This window comes from Heterocephalus glaber, unplaced genomic scaffold, assembly GCF_053883595.1.
Source record: "Heterocephalus glaber isolate CG9 unplaced genomic scaffold, H.glaber_assembly_v1.0 deba00001504, whole genome shotgun sequence".
Taxonomy (NCBI): Eukaryota; Metazoa; Chordata; class Mammalia; order Rodentia; family Bathyergidae; genus Heterocephalus; species Heterocephalus glaber.
In genome coordinates this window covers 59,358,163-59,384,460 of record NW_028258324.1, presented here as the reverse complement: position 1 = coordinate 59,384,460, position 26,298 = coordinate 59,358,163, and the positions used below count along the sequence as shown (strand labels likewise).

Genomic DNA, 26,298 nt, shown 5'->3' with positions numbered 1-26,298 from the left:
CCCCGCCCACGGCCGCGGTGGGGAGCGCGAGGACGCCGCCGGCGCGCGTGCGCGCAGCCGCGGTGCGGCCAGTCTGCGTGCGGGAGTGGGAGGCGGCGGCCCTGCGACTCCGGCCTTATCGGCTGACCGCTCAGTGATACGCTTCGGAGCCATGAACCGGTTTGGTACCCGGTTGGTGGGAGCCACGGCGACCCCGTCGCCGCCCCCGAAAGCCCGCAGTAATGAGAACCTGGACAAAATCGATATGTCTCTGGGTGAGGGGCCGAGGCGGGCGGGTGGGTGGGGGAGGGGACGGGCCGACGCGAGGTGCTCGGGGCTGGGACGTTGGCCGCGGGGCCCGGGGAGCTCGCTTTCGAGTGGGTGGTACGGGGCGCGGACGCGGCGTGCCCTGCTCTGAGGCCGCGCCTGAAGAGGGTACGGAGGCAGGGTGCTGCGGGCCAAGGGTTTGGAGGTACGCATCCCTCTTTCCCACCCGGCTCTTTGTGAGAAAGACAAGGTGTGTTTTGCTGGGAACCGCCGTGGGCGTCCTCGGGAGCATGGAGATGGATCAGCTTCACCAGTCTCTTCGGAGTGAGGTCTTGGAGACGGGCTGGGTCTGAAGGAGGTGAAAACCCCCAGGTCCCGAGCCCTGGCCTGGGCGGGCGAAGCTCGAACCACCTGTCAGAAAGAAGAGGAGACGCATCTTCAGATGTGTTGTTTGTTTGTTTAAGTACTGGAGATTGAACCTTGGATTTCTGCACTGAGTTCCATCTGCAGCCTTTTCTACATTTTAAAAAAATTTTGAGACAATGTCTGAGTTGCTCAGTCTGGGCTCGAATTGCGATCCTCCTGCCTCAGCCTCCTGGAGTGCTGGCTTTACAGACGTGAGCCACCACGCCCGGCTCAGATGTGCTATTAGGTGGTGTCTAGAAGGGCACAGTTCTCCCTATCAGCATAGTTAGCTATTTAGAAGAATTTAAAAAAAAAAAAAGACCAGCAGTAAAAACAAGGGAGAGATTTGCATGTATTGCCGAGAAGCCAAGAAAAGTCTGAGGGTCTAGCATTTATTGGAAAGGTGATGTGGTTTGGTGCTGGTTACATGAAGACGAGGAGGAGGAAGAGGATTGGTGATTTCATTAAAACGTTGAATTTTTTCTTTTTTTTTGCACCGGGATCCAACTCGAGACCTTGCACTTCCGAGGCAGGCGGCGGAACCACTGAGCTAAATCTCCATCCTGAAACGTTGAAATTTAATGCTGAAGACACGCTAGCCTCTGGGTTTGGCTTAGTAGGTCTAAAAGTTATTCCCATTTTTGTTGGGATTTAAGTTACGTTACTGAATGTAGAAAGCTCCGCCTCCCCTTTTTCGGCTATTTGAAGGATAGATAATCTGGTTCCAAGGACAGTATTTAGGAAATGGCCAGCCTGGAAACATTCTTTTGGTAAATTGATTTCCATTTGTTTTGTTTCTCTTTTTTTGTTGTGGTTTATCTGGAGTTTTTGGTTGAGAGTCAAGAAGGCTTGGTTTCTAGGATTGCTGCAAATCAGAGCCTAATAAGTGAATTAACTAAATTATCAGCGATAATAGATTTATGACTTCAAGTCTTGCCTTACTACTAGTCGTATAACAGTGGATATTGAGTGTTTACTACCTGCCAGCTACTGGACTGGCATTTGTTAATTGTTTAGCCTCGTAACCCCAATGAGCATTCTACTCCTAGTGATAAATCCGGAGATGCACTGTCTTATGGGAGTCTTGCTGTCACTAGTCATGTGACCGTGGCAAATTACTTTGTCAGTGCCTCTTTTGTAAAGAGGTCATAAAATAGTGTTTGCTGTATTAGAGATCTGTCCAAACGGCTTAGAACAGTACCTGGTACACAGTAAGCACCGTGTTTTATTCATATACACACACACTATATATAGCCATTGTTGTTAATCCTGTTTTACAGGAACCTGAAGCATAAGTAACTTGCTCAAAGTCATACAGCCAGTTAGTCATGGAGCCAGGATTTCAGTCTGGCTCTAGAGCCCTGAGCTATCATGTAGTAAGAATATTTTAAACATAAATTGTCATAACTGATACATTTCTTAAGTTTATGAGGTTTTTTGTTTGTTTTGTATGTATTTTGTTTGGTAATTAGAATGTCAGAGTGAAGAGAACTAAGGGATGATTCACGTCAAGGTAGAAGTGAGGTGCTGTGGCAAGCTAAAATAGAGCCTGGTCTCTTTTTTTCTCTCCCTAAGAGTCTGTCAGGTCCCTTTCTTTTGGTAAGAATCGCACAGAGATGGGAGATGCAGAGATGCTAATCTTTTAGACAACATTGCTATGGTTTGTGAATATTTCATCTTACCAGGTTTGCAGACGTTTTATAATCTGATTTTCTGGGTCTTGTTTTTAGCTGTGGCTCTACCAGATTTATATAAATATGTGGAATTTCTACTAAGTTTACTCTTAGCTGGCCTCATTATGGCTGTTTCTTAATTTGAAAATACTGTACTTCATGGGATTTTTGTGGGAATTAATTGAAAACACATCAGAACAATGCCTGTTAGCACTCAGTCACTATTATTACTATTTATATTTTCATGTGTATATATAGTGCTAGTGCTGTGGAAGGGATCCCCCCATCTATTGCTTGGGTAGGAGACAGCGACTGTATTTTCTTTTATGGTTGGAAGTCTCCTTTCTGCCATGGTGGCCAATTTAACTTGTTTGGGAATATTAAAATGTTTAAATGTAAAACAATTTTATATTTAATATGCCTTGCAGCTTTTAATTTTTAGATATATAGATATCTATATCTATAGATATAGATATAGATTTTTTTTTTTTTTTTTTTGAGACAGGGTCTCTTTATGTAGTTCAGGCTGGCCTTGTAACCCAGGCTGGCCTGGAACTCCTGGCAATCCTCCTGCCTTAGCTTCCTGAGTGCTGGGATTACAGGCTTGTACCATCACACCTAGCTTTTTAGTTATATTTAGACTGTGTATTCCTTATTTTAAAATTAAACTGGTTAATCAGAATTGTACTCTTATCTCCTTTATTAATGGTCTTCAGACCAAATTCATTTTTTGGATGTACTCAAGGCTCTGAGATTTTAGGCTTCTAGTGAAGAATAGCAAATTCTTTTTTTTTTTGAATAGCAAATTCTTAAAGAAAAGTGGTAGTTCATAATTATCAGCTTCCTAACTATTCTCTTTCTTCTTACTGAGAACTTAACATGTTACTATAACTGATACTTGTGAAACCCCTTTTTTTGACTTAAATGGCTTTATAGTGTCTGTGTTTTTACTTTTTTTTTTTTTATGGTGACCCTAGGGGGTTGAACCCAGAGGCTGGCACTTGCTAAGCAAACTTAGCACTCTACCACTGAGTTACACTGCCAACACTAATGTCTCTAACTTTTTTTTTTCTTTTGGTGGTGCTGGGGGATCAAACCCAGGCCTACCTGTGCCAAGCACATGCTTTCAGCTCTAGTTATTTTTAACTTCAGTGAATTCTTTTGCACTTGGAGATTGATCTCAAGAAATCAACAAAGTACTCTGGGGAGATTTGAATTATTTTATAAGAATATTTCTTGGTAATTAAGAATCTAAAAGATTACATATGGATGAGGTAGAGTAGTAATATATCAGAAACAATCTTTACAGTCTGTTGTATTTCTTTTTTTGGTATGGGGTTCGAACTCGGGACCTTGCACTTGCGAGGCAGGTGGTGGCATCAGTGAGCTAAATCCGGTGCCCTACAGTCTGTTGTATTTCTAGCACTCCAGAAGCTGAAGCAGAATTGTAAGTTCAAAATTAACCGGAGCTACACAGTAAGACCCTCACACACACAAAAAAATAAAGTTGGGTTAATTAGTTTTTATTAGGTTTTTTGTGGTTTGGTTTTGTTTTGGTTTTGGTTTTTGGTTTTTTTGTTTTTGTTTTTTGATGCTGGAGATTGAACCAGGGTCTTCACACTGAGTTATATCACCAGCCTTTTTCAATTTTTTTGGGGGGGGGATTTCTGTTTTATCTTTTTGATACAGGGTCTCGCTGTGCAGTTCAGTCTGTCCTTGAACTCACTGTGTAATCCACACTGGCCTCGGAATACATGGTGATGCCTTCCTTAGCCTCCCATTTTTAAAAATTTTCAGATAGGGTCTTGCTAAGGAATTAAGTCGCCCAGGTTGGGCTTGTAATTCCCTGTCCCAGGCTCCCAAGAGTGCTGGAAGAACAGGCATGGGCCACCACATCCAGCTTAATTTTGTTAAGTTTTTTTTAGAAAGTTGTTCAATTATGTGCAATTTCTTTGGCTTATTTGCTTTATCAAAACAGTTAATGGTGGAGGTAGGATTGTGAGGAGTGGATAGTTCTTAAGTATGGTTGGCTTCTACTAACCTTATGTGTATAAGTAGGAATCTGGAGTACATTTAGTATTCTGATCTTCACATTGTTCTGTTGTGGCATTGGCACATTGTGATTATGAATTATCCTGGGGCAGTTTGAAAATGTTTTTGGAAGTAATGAGACTTACAGAATTACAGAAGTCAGTATGGAAAGAAAAATAGAATAACCCTGGATGACTTTGCTAGAGGAGGAGAACCAATAATGTTTTTTAGAGTCTACCTTTATTATGGCATTTAATTATGTATTTGCTATTTGCATATGTTTCCATCAATAATTTTAAACTTATTGCGAAGAGGGACTATATTATACTTTTTTTTGTTTCCATTAGAGCACAGTCTTATACATATATTCATTGCACGAAGTATACATTCAATAAATACATGCTGATTTGAGATGAATGTAGAAATTTAGGGGCCGGAGATTAGCTCAGTGGTTCCACCGCTTGCCCTGCAAGCGCAAAGACCCGAGTTTGATCCCCGGTACCACCCCCCCAAAAAAAAAAAAGAAAAAGAAATTTGGTCTTTTATTGAATGATTTACTTATTTTTTTGGCTGCCTATGGTTTTAGTAAAAGGTCCTTTTAAAAATGGAGACTTCCGTGAATATAGAAAGTAAGTACAGTGTGATTAATTTTTTAAATAAGCTTTTGCTTATTAACATTCACTAGGAAACTGGGTGTGATGGCTCACACCTGTAATCCCAGCACTTGAGAGACTGAGAGCAAAATAATTTTTTTCACTAGAGAAAGAAGTGCTATAGATAGTAGAACTCTGCATTAATTGGTATTGGTAGATCTGCTTTGTTGGTGTTTTTGTTTTAATGTACTAAATGGTTTATTTGAATTCAAGAACTTCCCATAATAACTCTGTTTTTAAAAAACAGTACATTATTATTAATTACCCAAAAAACTCAAAGTAGATCTGCTTTGGTTTTTTTTGGGGGGTGTTTTTTTTTGGTACCGGGGATCGAACTCGGGTCCTTAGCTTGTGAGGCAGGCAGTGGAACCACTGAGCTAAATCCCCGGCCTGCTTTGGGTTTTTGATTTGAACCTTTCCTACAAAAACTTTCAACACACCAAGCAAAATGGCTGATTTCAGCTTTGTCTTCCTATCATTAGTATCCTCTTTTATGGAAGTGTTTTCAGAGTAGGAAAGAAGTTAAGGACATAATTAATTTCTTAACTAGAAAATGAGCTAAGTAATTGAATCAATAAGTTAAAAAATTTTTTCAAGACAGGGAACTATGTAGTTCAGGCTGGCTTTGAATTTACTAGTTAACCCAGGCTGACCTTGAACTCATGGTGATCCTCCTGCCTTGGCCTCCTGAGTGCTGGGATTACAGGCATGTGCCACCATGCCTGGACATTAAGTTAAAATGAAAATAATTATAGCATTCCCTCTGTTGTAGATGATATTATCAAATTGAATAGAAAGGAAGGAAAGAAGCAGAATTTTCCGAGACTAAATAGAAGACTCCAGCAAAATAGTGCTCGGCAATTCAGGATGAGAGTACGGTGGGGAATCCAGCAGAATTCTGGTAAGTTTTGAAAGTATGCTTTGATAAAGTGCTATTATTTGTGTGTGCTATTATTTGTGTGTACTGTCTTTAGGATGTACTTAAAACCTGGAGAAAATACCCGTTAGTGATTTGTACTTCCTCTATTCTGAGGGACTTTTTTAGTTCTTAAACCTGGTTTTAAAATTTTTGCTTTCTTAAATAGGTAATAATACTATTTCTTAAAACCTGCCAGGCACAGTGGTGCACTCCTCTCATCCCAGCACTTGGGAGGCTGAGGCAGGAGGATTACTGTGAGGCCACCCTGGACTACATAGAGAGGCCCTGTCTTTAAAAGAAATTTTGAAATAATCTCAGTTTATGAAAAGTCTAAAATTGCAAAAGATCTTACATATTATGTCTTATATCATTTCCATTGATGTGTTTTATTAACAGTCTGTCTAATGAATAACAAACTCTAGGTTAAGCACAGTCAATGAAAGAACATAACACCTCACAAGACATCTTACTCTATTGTCTGCAACAACTCTATTAGAAAATTCTCGGGGTGGTTGTGGCACACGCCTGTAATCCCAACACTTGGGAGGCAGAGGCAGGAAGATTGCTGTGATTTTGAGGCTAGCCTGGGCTACATAGTGAGTTCAGGGCCAGCCTGAACTACAAAGTGAGACCCTGTCTCAAAAACAAACAAAAATATTCTCTTAGATTTGAATTAAACCATGTCTATTTACTACTTCTTCAGTGTTACAAGATACAAACTCTTCTAAATGAGAAACCTGTTAGTATGTGGAGAGTACTATTCTGCATGGAAAATACCTCCAGGCTTTTTTATTGTTGTTGTTCTAGGGATCTAATTCAAAGTCTGTCTTGTGCTGGGTAAGTGCTTTACCTCTGAGCTGTAACCTAACCCCTACCTCCACACTCATATCTATCTCTGTATCCAAAACCTTTTGAATTTCTTAAGTCCTCCAAAGGTAAACTCCAAGTCAAATGCTTTAGATGTAAACTGAAACTCACTTTTTTGGTTTGTTTGGTTTGGGTTTTTTTTTGAGATAAGGTCTTGCTGTGTAGTCCAGGCTTGCCTTGGACTCACTATGGAATGCAGGCTGACCTCAAATTTGTAGCAATTCTCCTGCCTCAGCCTTCTCAGTTGAAACTCTCTGTATATAGTTACTTTTGGGAATCTGAAAGCTTATTTATAATCATTTTGTTCTAAAATGGATTGAAGATAGTAACTGAGCACTATTACTTGATTGATTACCTTTTTTTAGCAATTATATCAGTATTTTAGAATAAACCTTTGTTCCAATAAAAAAAAAAATTCTCTCACATATACACAAAAAAAGTCTTACATTCCCAGTTGATTTTCTATATGTTGGAAAACAAAAATCTCTGGTAGGTTGAACATTATTTGTGTTTAATAGCTAATACAGTAGCATCTTCTGAAAAATATGTGTATAACAGATTGGATCTTATGAAAAAAATTGCTCTTCTCTAATAATTTCTCGAATAGCCAAACCTAAGCTAGTAAATTTCATGGCAGGTATTTAGCTATAGCAAAGGAATATATAATTCCATTGATGTATATTTTTTAATTTCTTACAATTGTTACTCAGTATACTACATTTTAACGTACCATTTTATATACTATATGTACAATATATAGTAACTAGAGTTCATAGCAGGAAATAATATTCACTCATATTTTAAGTATTTGGTAAATGCTTTGGACTGATCAGGTTCTGGACCTATGTAAGGATGCAGTCATTTACTTTAAGGAATTAATTTCTAGTAACAGAAATAAGATAGGAAAGGTACAGTGTGAAAAATGTCATAAGAGAAATTCAAATAGTTTTATAGGATTTCACATAAGGATTTTGTGCTAAGAAGCTCAGGGGTGATTTAATAGTTGAGATGAAATATGATCTGGTCCGTAAAGGATTAGAAAAAACTTTCCTTTTATGGGGGTTATCATCTGAGCCTTGAGATGAATGCTATCTAGGGACAGCTTAGGATCTCATAAGATTGAGCTTGCTCTTCATTACTTTCTCTCCTTACATGTGACGGAGTTAAAAGTAGAACGGCTGCTGCTGTTATGAATGTGCAGAGAGATGCGGAATTGTCTTCAGCTCTAATTGGCTAGGAAGTTTCAGTTTCCACATTTAGAATGTTAGTGTGAATTAGATTTCCACATGTAACATTAGTAAGGATGTTAGTTTGGGATGAGAGAGTAAGTACTACATAGCAGAGAGATGTTGGCAGATACTCATGGTCTTTGATTGCTGAGTATGTGAAGACTGCTAGCTCCATGCCTGAAATATAATTTGATTGACTGATTGATTGTTCATTTGTTTGTTTTTTGAGACAGGGTCTCGCTATGTAGTTCACACTGGCCTTGAACTCACTATGTAGCCCAGGCTGGCCTCAAACTCACCTCTGTCCTCCTGCCTCAGCCTCCCGAGTGCTGAGATTACAGGCGTGCGCCACCATGCCCAGCCAGAAATATAATTTTAGACACTTAATAAATACTTGGTAAAAACAACCCAGATGTCCTTCAGTGATAGAACACTATATAGCAGTCGTTCTCAAAATGCTGTCTGGGCACCTATAGGGATTCTCCAAGACTTAAGGGGTTTACAACATCAAAACTGTTTTTTGGTTGGTTTTTGGTTTTGGGTTTTTGGTTTTTTTGTGGTACTGAGGATGGAACTCAGGGCCTTGCGCTTGCCAGGCAGGCCAGGAGCCACTGAGCTACACCCCCAGCCCCAAAACTTTTTATACTAAGACCTCAATTGTGTTTTCATTCTCTTGAACCTACAGTAGACTTTTCTTCAAGCTTGTGGAATATGTGGTAGTTAAAGTAGATTAAATGTAAAAGCTGTGCCTTAGTTCAGGCTGCTAAACAATGTATCACAGATTAGGTGGCTTATCAACCTCAAGTTTATCATTCCAGAGCCTGGAGACCTAAATCAGAATGCCAGTACGATCAAGTTCTAGTTAAGATCATCTTCTGTTTTGCAGACTGTGACTTTCTGTGATATTCTCACATGGCAGAAAAAGAAATAGGGAGCCCTCTGGAGTTGCTTTTATATGGGCGCTAATCCCATTCATAAGCACTTCACCTCCATGACTTTAATATTCCAAAGGCTCCTGAGGGGCCAGGGATTTAGCTCAGTGGTTCTGCCACCTGCTTCGAAAGCAGAAGGTCCAGAGTTCGATCCCCGGTACCAAAAAAAAAAAAAAAGGCTCCTGAAATTATTGAGGCAAATGATGTATGTGTGAAAGAAATTCATGAAAGGGGTTAGGCTAGGGATTCAAAGGAAAGATGAAAATTTCTGTGTCTGGTTTTAATTGTTCCCGCAAGCAATAGATGACATTGGAAAGGATGATATATGAGAACAACATACAATAAGCAAATGGTCAGAAATAGATGCCAAGGCATAAAATTCTATCCTATACTTTCTCATTTTAATTTATTTCATTTCTGTTAATGAGACTTTCACCCATCTCATCTGCAATGAGATGCTGTAATAATGGATTCCTCCTCCCTTTAATTGTTCTCTTTGTCTTACTTTTTTCCCCTAGTATGGGGATTGAACCCAGGGCCTTTGCAGTGAGCTACATCCCTTTGTATTTTTTATTTATTTATTGTATGTTTGTTTGAGATAGGGTCTTGCTTTGTAGTTCAGTCTGGCCTTGAAACTTGCTATGTAGCCTAGGCTGGCCTTGAACTTGTGATAATCCTCCTGCCTCAGCTTCCCAGGTGCTGAGGTTACAGGGTTGCACATACTGAATTTCATATTTCTTTCTTCCTCTCCCCATCTTTTACAATGTCATGTTTGAGGGCTGTGGTGGCACCTGAAATGGTCTTAATACCTTCTCTCTCCCTCTTTCAGTCAGTTATGCTGATGTTCTTTCCTTGTGAGTTAGTTCAGTGACCCCCTTGTTCTTTTGCAAGTACAATCTTTATTCCCCTTCAAAGCCCTGTGTGATTTGAATTCAGAGTATCCATTCACTTCTTACGCTTTTCCTTAGTGTCTCAGTGTGCTGTGGTCACCCATATCTTTGTACTTGTCACTCCAACTTGGACTCTTTCATGTCCATTTTGTAATAACCCTGCCTACCTACTTTTTCTATAATGGTAGTTTTTATCCCTTTGAAAATGTACTGTAAATTATATTCTGCCTTTCATTACTCTTTAAATATTTGTTTTGTTTTGAGACAGGATCTCACTACATAGTTCAGGCTGGGTTTGAACTCACTGTGTAGCCCATGTGACCTAGAACTTCTGGTGATCCTCCTGCCTTAGCCTCATGAGTTCTGGGATTACAGGCCTGTGCCACCACACCCAGCTATTACTCTTTAATTTTTATATCACAATTTAGAGAAGTATTCAGGTTTTGGAGCCATATGTACCTGCACTTAGATGGTGGTGGTGCTGTTTTCTGTGACCTCTAAGAAATCATTGTTCTTTGCCTCACTTTGTCACCTGCAAAATTGAGATGTTTAGCATCTACTTCGTTAAGTTTTTATGCAGATTATTTGGCACAGTTCCTAGCATAGTAAATGGTAGTTGTTTCATTATTTAATACAAATAAAAAGAGCAAGTTGTAGCTGAGGATTTAGCTCAGTGGTTCCGCTGCCTGCCTCACAAGCACAGAGTCCTGAGTTTGATCCCTGGTACCAAAAAAAAAAAAAAAAAGAGCAAGTTGTAGATTTGAGTTAATGTTTAGTCATTTTAGAAGGAAATTACATGTAGAGCAGCAATAATTTAATTTTTAAAATTTATTTATTTGTTTTTGTTTTTTGAGATTGGGTCTTGATATGTAGTTCACGCTGGCCTTAAAATTGCTGTGTAGCCCTTGAACTCAACAGTGATCCTCCTACCTCAGCCCCCCAAGTCCTGGAGTTACAGAGGTGTGCTACCACACCTACCTAAAAAAAAAAATTTTTTTTTTTTTTAGTACTGGGGATCAAACTTGGGAGGCAGGTGGCGGAACCATTGAGCTAAGTCCCTGGTCCTAAAAAAAATTTTAGAATTACATTTTTATTGCTTTCTTCTGATTATAAAATTAGTAGCAATACCTTTAGGACTAAGGGTAGAGTACCTGAGAAAGGAACAAATCAGGGAGAAACCCCAGCTCCTCTGACTTCTTGCCTTGTTGGAAGAAGGTGAGACCATGGCCCTGTATGGTGAAGTTCACTGAGGTGCTATACTGTTGGAACTCGCTGGGATGTTTTCTGCAAGGTGGTGTAGCCTAAATGCACTCCCAGATGGTCAGGGCCAAGAACTAGGATGCCAAGGGCACAACATCTAAGGCATCACACCCAGATTTTCTACGTCAGTGTTTCTTTAACCTCATCGTAGTATCAGCCTGACGGGGCTGGTGAGTCTCGGACTGTCACTGGATGTGCTCTGCACCACAGAAGCAAGCCTCAAGGAGGCTCCCTGGGACCTGGAAAAGCCCCTTCACTCCAGAATCTCTCCTGCGCCCTCTGCTAACAGTTTAACATCATGTTAGCTGACAAAGCAGTGTTCCAGTTTCAGAGACAGGGTGGTAAAGGCTGGATTGGAAGCTGACAAGCCATGAATTGTTAAGTGATTCAGTCATTATAGCACAACAGGGTTTTCTGTCTGTCTTGTTGAACTCTGGTCTCCAAGTTACTAATTAGGCACACCACGCAAAAAAGGTACAAGAGTTATGTAAGTTTGGGAATAACATATGTTGTTATCCCTTTCTTAGAGATTCATAGCACACGTTAGCACTGAGAAATCCTATAGTACAGAAAGCTATTTTAACTTTAGTTTTAGCCATGAAACTTTTTTGAAGATGAGAATGCTATTACAATTGTTACTTGGAATGATTCTGTGAAATTCCTGACTTGAGGTGTAATTTTTGTTGCACTTCTTTTTTTTTTTTTTTTTTGGTACCGGGGATCGAACTCAGGACCTTGTGCTTGTGAGGCAGGTGGCAGAACCACTGAGCTAAATCCCTGGCAAGGTGTAATTTTTGGAAGGGAGGAGGCTGTAATCTGTGGGTGACAAAAATTGTCATTCAGAAATTTCAAGAAAAAAATTTTTTTTTTTTTTGGTACCAGGGATTCCAAGAAAATTTTAAAAAATTCAGTGCTAGGAGTGAAGCTCAGTGGTAGAGTATGGCCTCAGCACCCTTGAGGTCTTGGATTTAATCCTAAGCATTGTGGGGGGAGAAAAAGAAACCCCAAGAAAATAATTTGAAGGACTCTTAGAACTAATAATTGAGGGAGTAGCTGATTAAAAATAGTAATTAAGGGCTGGGAATTTAGCTCAGTAGTTCTGGTGCCTGCGGCACAAGCGCAAGGTCCCAAGTTCAATCCCTGGTACAAAAAAAAAAAAAAAAAAAAAGTAATTGAAACTTTAATAGCTTTCTACAGTGCTACGAGTGACAATATGAAAATTATTATTAGAAGGAATCCTTTTTTTTTGTAATTGACAATAAAATGTATAAAGTACCTAGTAATAAGTTTAACAAGAAATGTGTAAGACTTACAGAAGGAAAAAAGCTTACTAAGACACTAGAAACAAAAAAAAGACTTGATAGTGGGAAGAGAGACTGATTCCTGAATGGTGCAGAGTTCTGAAGATGCAGTTCTCTAGAAATGAAATACTAATAAATCATTTTGTAATATAATTAATATTAATGTATATAATATGTATAATTAATATTTTACATTTTATAACATCACAAGTCACATTAGTTATATTTCAAATATTCAATAGCAACATGTGGTTGGTGGCTACCATATTGCACAGGTATGGTCTAGATTTCCTGTTGAGAAAGTCATGACAGAATGGGTCTGTTCCTTTGCAGTCCTTTGTAGAATCATCTGTTCCTTTACAGTCCAGTACAACCACAGACCTCTTCCCAGTGCAGCTTACTGCCTGTTTAAAAATGAAGTATTTATGTAATTCAAAAGAATATATAAATAAAATTTAAAAATACATATGCACCCTACTTGAAAAGTAAAGAATATCCTGTGAACCTCTCATTTGGATTCCTGAATTGATATTGTTTCTTTTTTTTTTCCTTCTGCAGGTTTTGGTAAAACTAGTCTGAGCCGAAGAGGAAAAGTAATGCCTGGGAAGAGATGTCCTTATGGAGTTATCACTGGCCTTGCAGCTAGAAAAGCAACTGGAATTCGAAAAGGAGTTAGTCCTATGAATCGTCCACCTCTAAGTGACAAGGTAGGATGATGGCTTAATCCTGGGTAGAGACCTTTTTCCTTATTTGTACTAATGTTTTTATGAATAAGCATTATGGGGTATTGTTATGTATCACTTTGAGGCTTATGTCAACATTTAAGAACTATAAAAAACATTACCATTCATGAAGATTACACAGATTTCCACTTTCCCAAATGCAGTCATCCGTCCATATCTGTGGGAAGTCGGTTCCAGGATATTCCTCAGATAGCAAAATCTGCTGATGCTCAAGCCCCTGTATATAACGGCAGAGTGTTTTGTATATAACTCATCTACATTATTTGTAATAATCTAAAACAGTGTAAATAGCATGTTGTTTTACTACTGTATATTGTTTAGAGAATAAGAGGAAAGTCTGTGTATGTTTAGTAAACTTAAGATAAAACATGTATGCTATCACACATTTAATGTGCCAAACAAATTACATGTGACAACAGCATCTAGAAGAAGCTTTCACCAAAGCTTAGAATAGGACATTAGACTGACCTTATTCTTGATATTCTTTGTCCTCATATTTATATGTACTTCTTTTCTAAATGCTCATGAAAATGAAAACTTTTTCATTTTTTAGTTATTTTCTCAGTGGATATTTATGAAGTGCTTCTCATATGCTTAAGATAATAGGAGACTCTAGATAAAGTACGAGCTACAGTCCATATGGTCAAGGACTTTAAAGAAGTCTTCATGAATTAGGCTTTAATGGTGGGTTCAGTTTATATATATGGAGGAAGGAAAAGTGCACATTTCATGTGCTTGTTGCACAGTAGTGGGGATTGAACCCAGGAAGCTACCTCCCTAACCCCTTTCTTTTTTATTTTTGGAGATAGGGTCTTGTTAAATTGCGTAGGCTGGGCACAAACTTTATATTGTTTTGCCTCACTTCCCAGAATGCTGAGATTATGAGCATTGTGATTTTTATTATACTGAATTTTTCTTTTTCTTTTCTTTTTCTACTTCAACTTTTTTGTTCTTATAACTTTCCTTGTGTATTTTTTCCTGCTTGTTTTGGAACTTGGCTCTCTGTCCCTCCACTTAGTGTGTCAGCTTTTTTTTACTGTAACAAAATACCTGGGAGAATTAACTTCTGAAGAAAATGATTTATTTTTGCTCACTATTTTGGAGATACCAGTCCAAAATCTAGAGGGGTGCACATAGTTTTGGGCCTCTGGTAAGGTAAGTATGTCATGCAAGAGAATGTAGCAAGCTGCTTACTTCATGACCGAAAATGGAAGAGGAAGGGGCCAGGCTCCCACAATTCCTTTTGGGGCACATCTCTGTTAACCTAAAGGCTTCTCACTAGGCCCTTCCTTCTAAAGCTTTTATGAGCTTCCCAAAAGTGCCACCCTGTGGACCAAGCCTTGAACACATGAACATTGGGGAGAACACATAGACCTTACCCAAACCATAGCACTTATAATCATGTTTATGTAAATTATTTCATAATTCACATCTCTGGCTCTCTGATTCTTTCCTTGAGTTCCAGAGTCACATTTTACATTAGCTGTGAACCCCCTGATCACGCCAGGTATTTAAAATATAATGCAGTTGTCTTTTCAGTCACTAAGGAAATTGTCATTTTAATTTCTCAGTCTCCCCCTAGTACACATCCAAGTAATTGTCAGCATTAGTCCATTCTGCACCAGAAATGTTTATTGTAGTAGGGTATATAACAAAAACAAGCTGGCTAACATATTTTCTTGCTTTCTGAAAGAATATAGAACGATATTTTCCAGTATTAAAAAGGAAAGCAAACCTTCTGAGACAAAATGAAGTGCAAAGGAAACCAGCTGCAGTTCTCAAGAGACCTAACCAGTTAAACAGAAAGTAAGTACTCAAATATAAGGCAATTTTTATTTTTTGAGGTGAGGTATAACTAAGTTGGCCAGGCTGGCCCTAAACTTGCAGTCTTCTTTCCTCAGCCTCCCAAGTAGCTGGAATTACAGGTATGTGCCACTGGCTTCATACAAACATGTTTTAAAAGGCACTACTCTGCTTCTTTACCTCCCTTGACATAAGAATAAAATAGCAGTGCTGGGGATTTAGTTCAGTGGTTCCACTGCCTGCCTGGCAAGCGCGAGATCCTGAGTTCAATCCCCAGTACCAAAAAAAAAGGAATAAAATAGCAAAATCCTAATACCTCAACCAGGATTATTCAAAATTGGGAATTCTGGAAGCTGAATTATTCAGTCTCAGTGGCTCTAATTAAAACACTGAATCACAGTGTAGGTTATCTGTGGAAAAAGCAAACTAGAGCGAATTCTGCAGGAATGTTTAAGCTGAAATTATTTTACACTAAATTGAAAGTCATAATGAAAACCTAAAACTTAAGACCTGTTGTGCATTCCATTCTCTATAAGGATAATATAGCCAGGGATTTAGCTCAGTGGTGCTGCACCTGCCTGGCAAGCACAAGGTCCTGAGTTCAATTCCCAGTCCCTGGAAGGGGAAAAAAAAGGATAATACAGACAGAAAGCTGAGAAGGTGTGAAGTTACTTTATTTCACTTTCAGGTACCATTTATTTATCTCTTACTGAAGATAAACCATAATAAAACCTGGAATGAAGTTCTTTTATAAATGAAATGGCTAGAATTGCAGTTTTACTTAACTGTCGTATTTGGGGATAACATGTTAGTACCATTTATGAAAGGGACCTTCTCAAATAAGAACCTATCATTTATGTGAGACTTGCATGTTAACTGGGTAGGTAGGGAAATTTAGCATTTGAACCTTTGTAAGATTGGAAACAAGATTAGGCAACAGTAACCTATTAAGTACTTATTTATGTAATAGATAAATACAAATTTTTGTTTTCTCATAGTTCACCAACTTCCTCTAGAAAATTGAAAGGAAGTGGTGAAAATCAAGTCAAACAATGAAGAGTGAATAGTTCTGCACATGAAAGAATAAAAGTGGAAGAATATATTTCTTTGTGTTTTCTAAGTGAGGGAGGAAGAGAAAGCTGAAGGAGAGGTTGTTATTCAAATCTATATTTCTGTTTTCCACTTTGATTATGAATGTGCACATATATGAATTTCTCTGCACCAATCCTATAAACAAATCTGTAAATTTATGTTTTCTTTAGGAATAAGAAATAGCATTAAAAATGTGATTTTGTAAATGCCTTCAGAAGGCATGATATGTGTGGCATATTAGATTGAATGTATTTGGAATATAAATTAGTTCACAGTTAACCAGGTTGTTGTGTGCTCATCTACAGAGGGAGATATGGTAAATCAGCTCGCAGTAGCTTCATGTAAATAAGGAAACCATTAGGTGTCTTTACGTTACACTCTTATCAGGTTGTCAGCCTGTAAATTTAACTATTTTTTCTTATTTTTTTCTCAAGATGTTTGAAAGGAAAGTGGCCAAGAATACTCATGTTATCATGTGTTTTTGTCGCAGAAATAACATTCCAGCTAATTTTACCAGGAGTGGAAATAAATTAAGCCATCAGAAAGACACTCGTCAGGCAACTTTTCTTTTCCGAAGAGGCCTGAAGGTATTAAAAGCCTTGGTGTATTTTTTTGTTTTTCTTTGAAACCCAAAGAGGATCCTGAGCCAGCCACTTTAAGTAATAATCACAGGCATGGCCCATGGTTGAGGTAGGGATTAAATTTGGGATGTGGAAAATATGACACTGGATTGGCTCTGCCTCAGTTTTTCTATTCATTGTTCTTCTTTGCCATCAATAGCATCTTCCTATAAGAATTTTAATGTTACATAGTAGTAAACTTGTATTTGCCACTTGTTCTAATACTCCTTGTTAGAACTCCAACAGAAGAGGTGTTGGTAAAATAACACAGACCCCTCTCCTGCATTCATGCACGTACCACACTGGGTTACAAGATTACAGTGCATGATATCTTGGATTCAAGTCCTCTGCTTTTTCTGGCATCTACTACTTTTTTTTTCCCTTTAGGTTCAGGCCCAGTTGAACACAGAACAACTGTTAGACGATGTAGCAGCAAAGAGAACTCGTCAGTAAGTCGATTTGTTTTTCAAGATGTCATTTTAAAACTCAGAATACTAGCCATCCAAATTACCATGTGCTCTAGTCTGAAAGAGATCGAAAAGACCCAAGATGAAATTAAGCCTAAAATAAATTTTTTTTTGCTTTTGTTGTTTTCACCCCCAAAACCTTTGAATTTTCATGTCAGCGTTAAAACATTTTTTTAACACCAACTAAACTACTGTATTTTTTATTAACTATTTACTCCACTTTAATGAAAAAGCATTTTTCTTTTTCTTTTTTTTTTCTCTGTATCTGCTTGTTTTTCGTTTTTTGTTTTGAGGCAGGGTCTCCCTTTGTAGTTCAGGCTGGCCCTGAATTCACTGTGTAGCCCAGGCTGGCCTCGAACACCATCCTCCTTCTTCAGCCTCCCAAGTTCTGGGATTATAGGTGTGCACCACCACACCTGGCCCTTGTATCTGCTTTTATATCAATAAACCCATCCAGGGGATGAATAGAAGAAAATCCAGTATCGCTCTTAGAATATTTGTAAAACTAAAACATTTTTTCCTTTGGCATTATCTTTTTAAAAATCCATTTTTGTCATTACAAGTATGAGTTGTAATACTCTTAATTCCATCAGTATTATCCGGTATTGAGATTAAGCTAAAGTTATGGCTACCTTTTGGAAAACAAAATTTGGTCATGGTCCAGATGTGATCAAAGTTCGGTAGGGCATGATTTTGAGAGTGAAGGAAAAGAAACTACTATATTTGAACCTGATGCTGGAAGTATTGTTTAGCACAGAAGGTAGAACATTGGACACTATAGGAGGAGAGTAACTATAGCCTATTAGCTTCTTCAGTGAACAGTATTTATATGATAACAGTATTACAATTTTTTTTTTGGTACCAGGGATCGAACTCAGGACCTTCCACTTGGGAGGCAGGCGGCGGCACCACTGAGCTAAATCCCTGGCCCTATAAATGTTAATTTGTTCTAAGCTTTGAGAATTAACCTGTAGATTAGCATAAAGTAGTTATTTGTAGATAGAGTATAATGTGAATGTCAAGTTACTATAAATATGAAGGTAAAGCTGACAGTGGAACATAAAAAGTGGTAGAAAAGGTGGAAAAAAGGTTTAGAGGGACTGTTATTCTCATACTAAGTGGAAGGGGGTCAAGAGAGTACTGAAAGAAATAAAGATTTAAATATACAATAGAAGTAAAATATTGATAAAGCCATCGAATTGTTTAGAGGTCAGTAGGGAAACTGGATGATGGTATAATGATCTTATTCAGCAAGATTATAGCTAGATTTTTCTGGTAAGTATCTGTTTAGTGAGTGAGAAGTCACGAGCTAGTAGTAAAAACAAAAGGTTAAGAAGTACTGCTTCTGGGGAAGTGGGAATGGGAAGGAGGCTAGTGGGGTGAAAGACTGTTAGGTTTTATTAGAATCCCTTCTGTATTTGATTTTTATTATACTGAAAAAGATTTAAGAAATTCAAATGCTCAGTTCCTACATGCAGTATGCTGATTCATTACATCATGGTGGTGGGGCCCAGGTATCACTATTTCATAAAAGCTAAGAAAATGTAATGGTTGTTTCTTAAATGTGTATTTTGGGGCTCAGATTGTAGCTCAGTGGAAAAAATACTTGATTACCATGTATGAGGCCCTGCTTGGGTTCATCTCCCAGCACCAAAATAAATATAGACAGATAATCAGTATATTTTTGTGTGGTTACAATGTAGGATTTATAAACTCCCATTTTAAGGAGATTTGTGTTTTTTTGAAACTAGGTGGCGTACTTCCACCACAAATGGAGGAATTTTGACTGTGTCCATTGACAATCCTGGAGCAGTACAGTGCCCAGTGTAAGTTTTTTTTTTCTTTTGTAAAAACTCATAACCTCTTCATATATGAAATAATTGGACTTGTGCTCAGAGTTTGACGTCTAAGTTGGATAGAGTTAAGTGTGTTTGAAGTAAGGGGAGCTATTTTTAGGAGGATTAATGGCAGTGCATCTTTTACTATAATTTTATTTTATTTTATTTTATTTATTTATTTATCTTTGGTACCAGGGATTGAACTCGGGTCCTTGTGCTTGCGTAGCAGGCAGTGAAACCACTAAGCTAAATCCCTGTCCCCTTTTACTATAATTTTAATTAAGGAAAAGTATACAGCGAGATACAAGGTTAAAAGTAATATTTGTGATACAAACTGGAAATAAGATAAAGTTTAAAGTAAGACTTCCTTGATTCCTGATTCATGTAACTCCTTTTTAACAAATTTTTTATATATTTAAGAAAATATTATGCATATGTAACAAATGATTGTACATTTTATATATGTATGATAATAAATGAGGTGATACTATACATACTTAAAATTCTTAAAGTAAGACTTCCTTGATTCCTGATTTGTGTAACTCCTTTTTAACAAATTTTTTATATATTTAAGAAAATATTATGCATGTGTAACAAATGATTGTACATTTTATATATGTATGATAATAAATGAGGTGATACTATACATACTTAAAATTCTTTTCTTCCCCTCACCCTGGTATATTTTGGATATCTTTACTTGTCAGATCATACAGATCTGTCTTCTCTTTAAAGGCCTCTGTCTATTCTCTTAACTGGAAGAGCTAATCACTAGCTTTACTGTTTCAGTATATTTCTTGCACTGTGAACATTCTAAATTTATGGAGTTTCTGATCTATCCAGCCATTTTAATGATTGAAATTAAAATAGTGTAACATAGGTCTCCAAGACTTTATAGGTTACCTTATTTTAGAAAACCAAGTCTTCGAAATCACCAAAATTGTTAGAAGTTTTTAGTTATAATTAGAGGTTTTCTGTGAACAATTACAAATTTTAGTCTCCAGAGTAGTAAAGAGGTCCTTTTTTTAAAGAACACAATAAAATAGGCCTAACACATTTGAGCATGTGTACAAGTCAAGACATTTTAAGCACCAGATGATTTCATTTTTTCCTGGTTGTTAAGCTAATTTTTTTTTTTCCTAATAGAAATCAGAAACCACGATTAACTCGTACTGCTATACCCTCATTCTTGACAAAACGGGAACAATCCGATGTAAAGAAAGTTCCTAAAGGTGTCCCTCTACAATTTGACATAAATAGTGTTGGGAAACAGGTAAAAAAAAAAGTTTTCTGTATTTCTTTGGACCGTTCACTGACAATCTTAAATATTAATTTAATATTGTTGTACAACAAATTAGTGTTCTAACTACCCCCTCAAGTCTAGGTACCCTAAATCTGTTTCTGTACTATAGACTGCCTATTTTGACATTTCATGTAAATTGGATTATAAAATGTGTCATCTTAGTGACTAACATCTTTCACTCACCATGTTTTCAAGGTTCATCCATATTATGTAGTATTTCATTTTTTGACAATATTCAGCATATTCACACAGCATTTTGTGTGTGTGCATGGTATTGGGGATTGAATCCAGGGCCATGTGCTTACTAGGTAAGTGATCTATCACTCTGCTAGAGCCTTGGCCCTTTTTAATTTTTTTTGAGACCGTCTCACTATGGTGGCCAGGCTGGCCTCAAAAATGTTATCCTCTTGGGCTGGGGATTTAGCTTAGGGGTTCTGCCACCTACCTCACAAGCGCAAGGTCCCTAGTTCGATCTCCTGTACCAAAAAAAATGTTATCCTCTTTCCTTGGCCTCCCAAGGAGCTGGGATTAGTTGAATGCCACCACACCCAACTTAAATACAGCATCTTATTACTCATTCATTAGCTGGTATACATTTGGTTTGTTTCTATCTCTAGCCTATGAATACCGATTCTTTGAACATTTGTGGACAAGCTTTTATGTGAGCATGTTTTCATTTCTTCTTGTTAACTACCCAGAAGTAGATGAGAATTTTATGGTAACTCCATCCTTAACTTTTTTAGAAACAGCCAGACTGCTTTCCAAAGAAATAGCTGTGGTTGTCTTAGTTTTTTCTCATTGCTGAGACAAAATATCCAACACTCACAAGTTAAGGGAGGAAAGGTTTATTTAGCTTACAGTTTTTAGAGGTTTCAGTTCATAGTTGGCCAGCTCCAAGGCAGAGGAGCATCACAGGAAAAACAGTTCATGGCAGGGAGAAGGCAGCAAGCAATGAGAGGCAAGACTCTCTGTCCAGGCTACCCACCCTTAGGACAGATAGCACTCACAACCTTAATCTTAGCACCTTTAATCCTGGCGTTGAACCATGAATCTATCCCAGCATCACACATTCTAGATCCAGCCACTTCTGAAAAACCCCCACCTATGACCGCATGAAGCTTTGGGAGGACATCTAGATACAGACCCTAACAATGCTGTTTTACATTCCCTCCAGCAGCATATATGAGGTTTCTAAATTTCTCACCAACACTTGTTATTACCTGTTGTTTGACTATGGCCATACAACTGAGTGTGAAGTGGTATCTCACCAGGATTTTAAGTTTTTGTATTAAACTCATGTTATCTTGCTAAATTCATTTTTCAGTTAGCAAAAATCGCACCTTGGATTAACCTCATTGGTTACGATACTGCCACTGCGCAAAGCTGCTAAATTCATTTTTGTAGTAAATTTGCAAATTACTTTGGATTTTCTGGGTATACAGTCATGTCATTCTCCAAATGCCTTGCAATTTTTAAATCCTTTTATTTTTCTTGCTTTATTATAATAGTTAAGACAATATTGAATAGAAGTGGCAGTATACTATTGTGTGCTTGCCTTGTTCCAGAGCCTAAGGAGAAAAACATTAAATGTTTCATCATTAAGTATAATGTCAGCTATAAGTTTTTCAGAGATACCCTTTATCAGATTGAGGGTGCCCCCATCTATTCCTAATTTACTGAGAATCTATATCATGAGAGAGTTTTGGACTTCATATTCTCTTTTGGTATCCATTGAAATAATCTGGAATTAGGCCAGGGATTTAGCTCAGTGGCACTGCACCTGCCTCACAGGCACAAGGTCCTGAGTTCAAACCCCAATACAAAAAAACAAAGTTACTAGTTGAAATAATCTGGAATTGAAGATGGGACGTATAGCCACAAATTTGGGCATTTTTGGTCTGAGGATATAGCTCTGTGGAAAGCCCTGGGTACAGTCACTACGTGGGCATGCACATGCACACCCACACACACAGAAAGTAGACAAATTTTATTTTGTCAATATAGTTACTTTGTCATTTTCAGAGTACTTTGTTAGTTGTTAATCAAAAACCAGATTTTCATATTTCTGTAGTAAACTCAGAAATTTGTTTAAAAATACTTCCAAGTTAAAATAATTTTCTTGTTTCCTGGTGGTACTGGGAGGTGAACCCAGAATCTCATGCATGTGAGACAAGCTCTCTACCACTGGGCTACATTCTCATCAGGAGGTAGGGATTATGAGTCAGGAGCTGCTAGTAGGCAACTTAATTAACTTCTCTGAACCTCTTTAATTTCATCTATTTTATGTTTTTTTGTTAGGATCTAATGAGATTCACATAGTATTCAGGACATACTAGCTATTGTCATTATTTCTTTTTTTGGTACCGGGGATCGAACTCAAGACCTTGCACTTGCAAGGCGCAGGCACTGGAACCACTGAGCTAAATCCTTGGCCCACTATTGTCATTATTAATTACTGTAAATCATAACATTGTTCCAAAGCAAATACGCCTTTCAGTCAAGTTGTTGATTTTTTTTTTCCCTTTTCTGTAGACAGGGATGACTTTGAATGAAAGATTTGGAATCCTGAAGGAACAAAGAGCCACTCTCACATACAACAAAGGAGGAAGCCGCTTTGTCACTGTGGGATAGATCCCACGTCAAAGGACCTTTTGAGTGATGACTCTGAGAAGTTGAATTGCTTGAAGAGTTCATCACAGAAATTCAAGAATCTTTACTTCAAAATATTCACAAGGCTAAATAACTCTTATTTTTGAAGTTTTTTTTTTTTTAAACATGTATAAAATAATGCCCTGAAAGGTAACAGGGAGTATACCTATCTGTTCTTAAAGATTTCATGGTTGGCCCAGGCAGAATAATTTTCTGTTGACTTCCTTGGTTCCTCATGCAGAAGATGAATGAAAGAAAGAAGAAAAGAAAGAAACAGAAAGAGATTATTTTTATGATAGTGATATTTAGGATCTTACGTGTTTGCTCACTTTTTAGACTTTGCCATGGTAAAACTTTGTCTTCTGTAATACGAGTAGGTCCCTTTGTTGCTGTCACTTATCCTTTAAAGAGTGTTGATATACTAAGTACAGTTGCCTTTTCTTCATTAGACACATTTTTTAAAACCTTATGAGAATTCCAGTTTTGGCTTTTAAGATTTATAGAACTATCTGGAACAGGGTTCATTTTTCAGGTGGTGTTAAGTTAGACTCCTGGAGTTGTAAATCTTTAGTGCTGAACTTTTAACAAAAAAATGTGGTTCTTGGCATTAGTCTCAGTTTAAAATGTTGGTGTATGAAGGCTGTAAATGCACGCTTACAGAGTTATCCGATAGGACACTGGAAAAGGTCCAGTGTGAAAAGCTGAGTTTGTGTTTAATAATGAAGAAAGCATGTGAGGAAGGAGCAGGTTGAAGGACCAGAAACTTAGGTGAAAAGCTTCAAAACCCAGGTCATAGATAAACTCTGGATTTAGTATAGTCTTGAGTCTAGTGTCTTCAGATTCTTCTTCAAGTGATATTTAGAATTTTAGTTTTAAAAATGCATTGAATCCCTTAGATATTTTGATAGTAAAATTAATAGCCTTACAGTCCTACACTTTCTTATTCAAAAAGTTAAAATTTATAAGCTTACTAAATTGAATAATTTATAGCTCCAGAAAGAAAAATATGTCAGAAAGAAAAAAATGTGTAAAATTACAATAGAGTTACATTGTAACCTTTGTTGTATACCTTCCACTCAGATTTTTTGTATGATATAAAATTCAGGCATTTAGGCGAGAAAGAACTTTTCTTCCTGTACTCTGGAGAGGTGGGAGGTGTTAAGTCTGTTGTGCCAAGATAGTGCTGAGAGTCTTCAGAAATTGTGTACTACAAATTACAGTAAAATGCCAAAATATAGAAAAATATTCCAGCTGAAAATTAGCAAGTTTGGTCATTTTGAAGCTTGACTTTTTGGTTTATCATAATGTTCACATTTCTAAGTAGGTGTTTTTCTCTGGCTTATTTTATTAGTGTTGACTTTTCCTATAAAACAAAACAAAACATTATCACCCCTGCCTACCTTGCATTGTATACTAGATTTTATTGTCTCCTATGTTCCTTGGGTTACTTACTGGTCTATGCTAGCCATGGGAAGCTATCAGTAACAGTTTCATGTTTATACCAAAGAAATCTGATCCTTAATATCCGATATTTTGCCAGTACTTCACTTGATAAGGGATTATTGGAACCCAGTCACAGAATTTGAAAATAAACTCTAGCTCTTCTTAGCAATTTGAATCTTTTCATAGAGGCCAAAGACTCACTGCAAAACATTTTTGCAAATATGAATATTTAATATTTGATCCAAGAACAATATATTTTAGACTGCCTGGAATTACTGGTAGCTTATTTTAAAGGAAAGGAAAAACAACTGAACATGAGTTTGCAGTCTTTAGAACAGTTTTTGAAAATATAGTATAAAAGGGTTCTCATTTTCCTCTTATTTTAAATATTACTATAAAGAGATATTGTTATGTCATTTTTTTAGAAGACCTTAAAAACTGCCCCAAATGTTGGCATTAAGTGCATCAAATAACAAAGTGTCTTTGCTATATTAAACTTTTGCAATTCATGCATCTGTAATTTTCTTTTAAAGTAAGTTTTGCCTTTGGTACAACTAAATTAAAACTCTTGAGTGCTAGCATGTTGTATATAAACAAAACAATATGCTTTGTTGGGATACTTCCTTTCTTGGAATGTGGTTGTAGTCATCCTTGTTCAGTTCTTAAAATATTTTTTCTTAAACAGGATGCAACTTAAAATTTTCTTTGCATCAAGGTGTATGCAAAACATTGATGCAGTGCATCACAAAGTGAAAGTTTGTATTTAATGAGGAGGTGCTTCACACTATTTGGTGTTTTTTGGAAAAGTTACATTTAGCTCTATTCTGAAGCTGTTCATTTTTAACAAATAAAATGTAACAGGTTTCACATGATTTATTCTTAGCTGTAAAGATTGGACTTGTTGTTTTTAGATTGTTCTGTGTTACAAAGAACTTTGTAGTGATTATTCATAATTTTTAGAATTTGAAGTTTCCTGCCAGTTGAATTAGTAAAACAACCTAGACTCTTTTCTCAACATCTTTGGTACTGGGGATCAAACTCAGGAGCTTGTTCTTGCGAGGCAGGTGCAGCATCTCACCATCCTTCTTAACTGCCTTCTGGCCATTTCATTCATAGTATCTTCAACTGGAGGTAGAGAGGAAGAATTAAAGAAGAGAATAAAATTACTTAACAATAGAGATTATTACACTAGATGAGCCTTTTAGGTATGATCCTCTTTAACCCTTTTTTAGGTCTTGGTAAAGTGAGGCCCACCATTTTCCAAAACTTGACTGTAGCAGATACGGTTTGAGCCTCAGATCTTATAATTGTCAGATGATGATAAATTGCTTCTTTGAATACCACAGAAAGTGGAAAGGTATGGGCTTGTCACATATCTAAGAAATAATCATTGGCTGTACTTTAGCATTTGTGTCATGGCAAGTAAATCTGCCCTGTCAGTGATGATTGATGCTTCATTACTTTGGTATTAAATTAGGAAGACTTAATAGAAAAATGCATTCTATATAATCAGATATTATGTTATTTTTTAAATAGGCATAAACTTTTCACCATTTTAATTATGAGCAAATCATAAAATACTTCTATGTATAAGAAATGTATAGTCAGGCCCAGTGGCACATGCCTGAAATCCCAATGGCTTAGGAGGCTGAGGCAGGGGGATTACAGGATTAACCCAGCCAGGGCAACATAGTGAGACCCTGTCTCAAAAGCTGGAGATGTAGCTCAGTCCAGAGGCCCTGAGTTCAGTTCCCTGTACCACAATAGTTATAACCTTCATTGCCCATTGGGTACTTTTTGTTAGAATAGGTATGTATATCATACTGCTGCCAGTAGCTTTGTAATTCACATAGCATCTGCAATTTTGGGGTAATTTTTGTTCTAATATATTTTTACAGTAAAGAGAAGAGAAACTGGGGATGGTAGTGCACACC

General features: G+C 37.4%; 1 protein-coding gene and 1 non-coding gene across 2 annotated transcripts; one reads left to right on the top strand and one right to left on the bottom strand.

The window, feature by feature from the left end:
• The first annotated feature begins 46 nt into the window (after positions 1 to 46).
• Fyttd1 (forty-two-three domain containing 1) lies at positions 47 to 24,873 on the top strand. Its single transcript, XM_004834669.3, has 9 exons — positions 47 to 254; positions 5,781 to 5,909; positions 12,965 to 13,113; positions 14,843 to 14,955; positions 16,535 to 16,631; positions 17,052 to 17,113; positions 18,883 to 18,957; positions 20,116 to 20,242; positions 22,805 to 24,873. The coding sequence occupies exons 1-9, from the start codon at positions 152 to 154 to the stop codon at positions 22,901 to 22,903; spliced, it is 954 nt and encodes a 317-aa protein (XP_004834726.1). The 5' UTR covers positions 47 to 151; the 3' UTR covers positions 22,904 to 24,873.
• On the bottom strand, positions 21,512 to 21,657 carry LOC147825371 (U4 spliceosomal RNA). Its single transcript, XR_015441176.1, has one exon. It is a non-coding gene; the product is annotated as a U4 spliceosomal RNA (small nuclear RNA).
• Positions 24,874 to 26,298: the final 1,425 nt, after the last annotated feature.

Bases quoted from the DNA above. Each gene is read 5' to 3' on its own strand.
- Fyttd1 (XM_004834669.3), top strand. From the start codon at position 152: ATGAACCGGTTTGGTACCCGGTTGGTGGGAGCCACGGCGACCCCGTCG. The intron at 5,910-12,964 runs GTAAGTTTTGAA...TTCCTTCTGCAG, and splicing joins GGGAATCCAGCAGAATTCTG to GTTTTGGTAAAACTAGTCTG. The intron at 20,243-22,804 runs GTAAAAAAAAAA...CCTTTTCTGTAG, and splicing joins TAAATAGTGTTGGGAAACAG to ACAGGGATGACTTTGAATGA.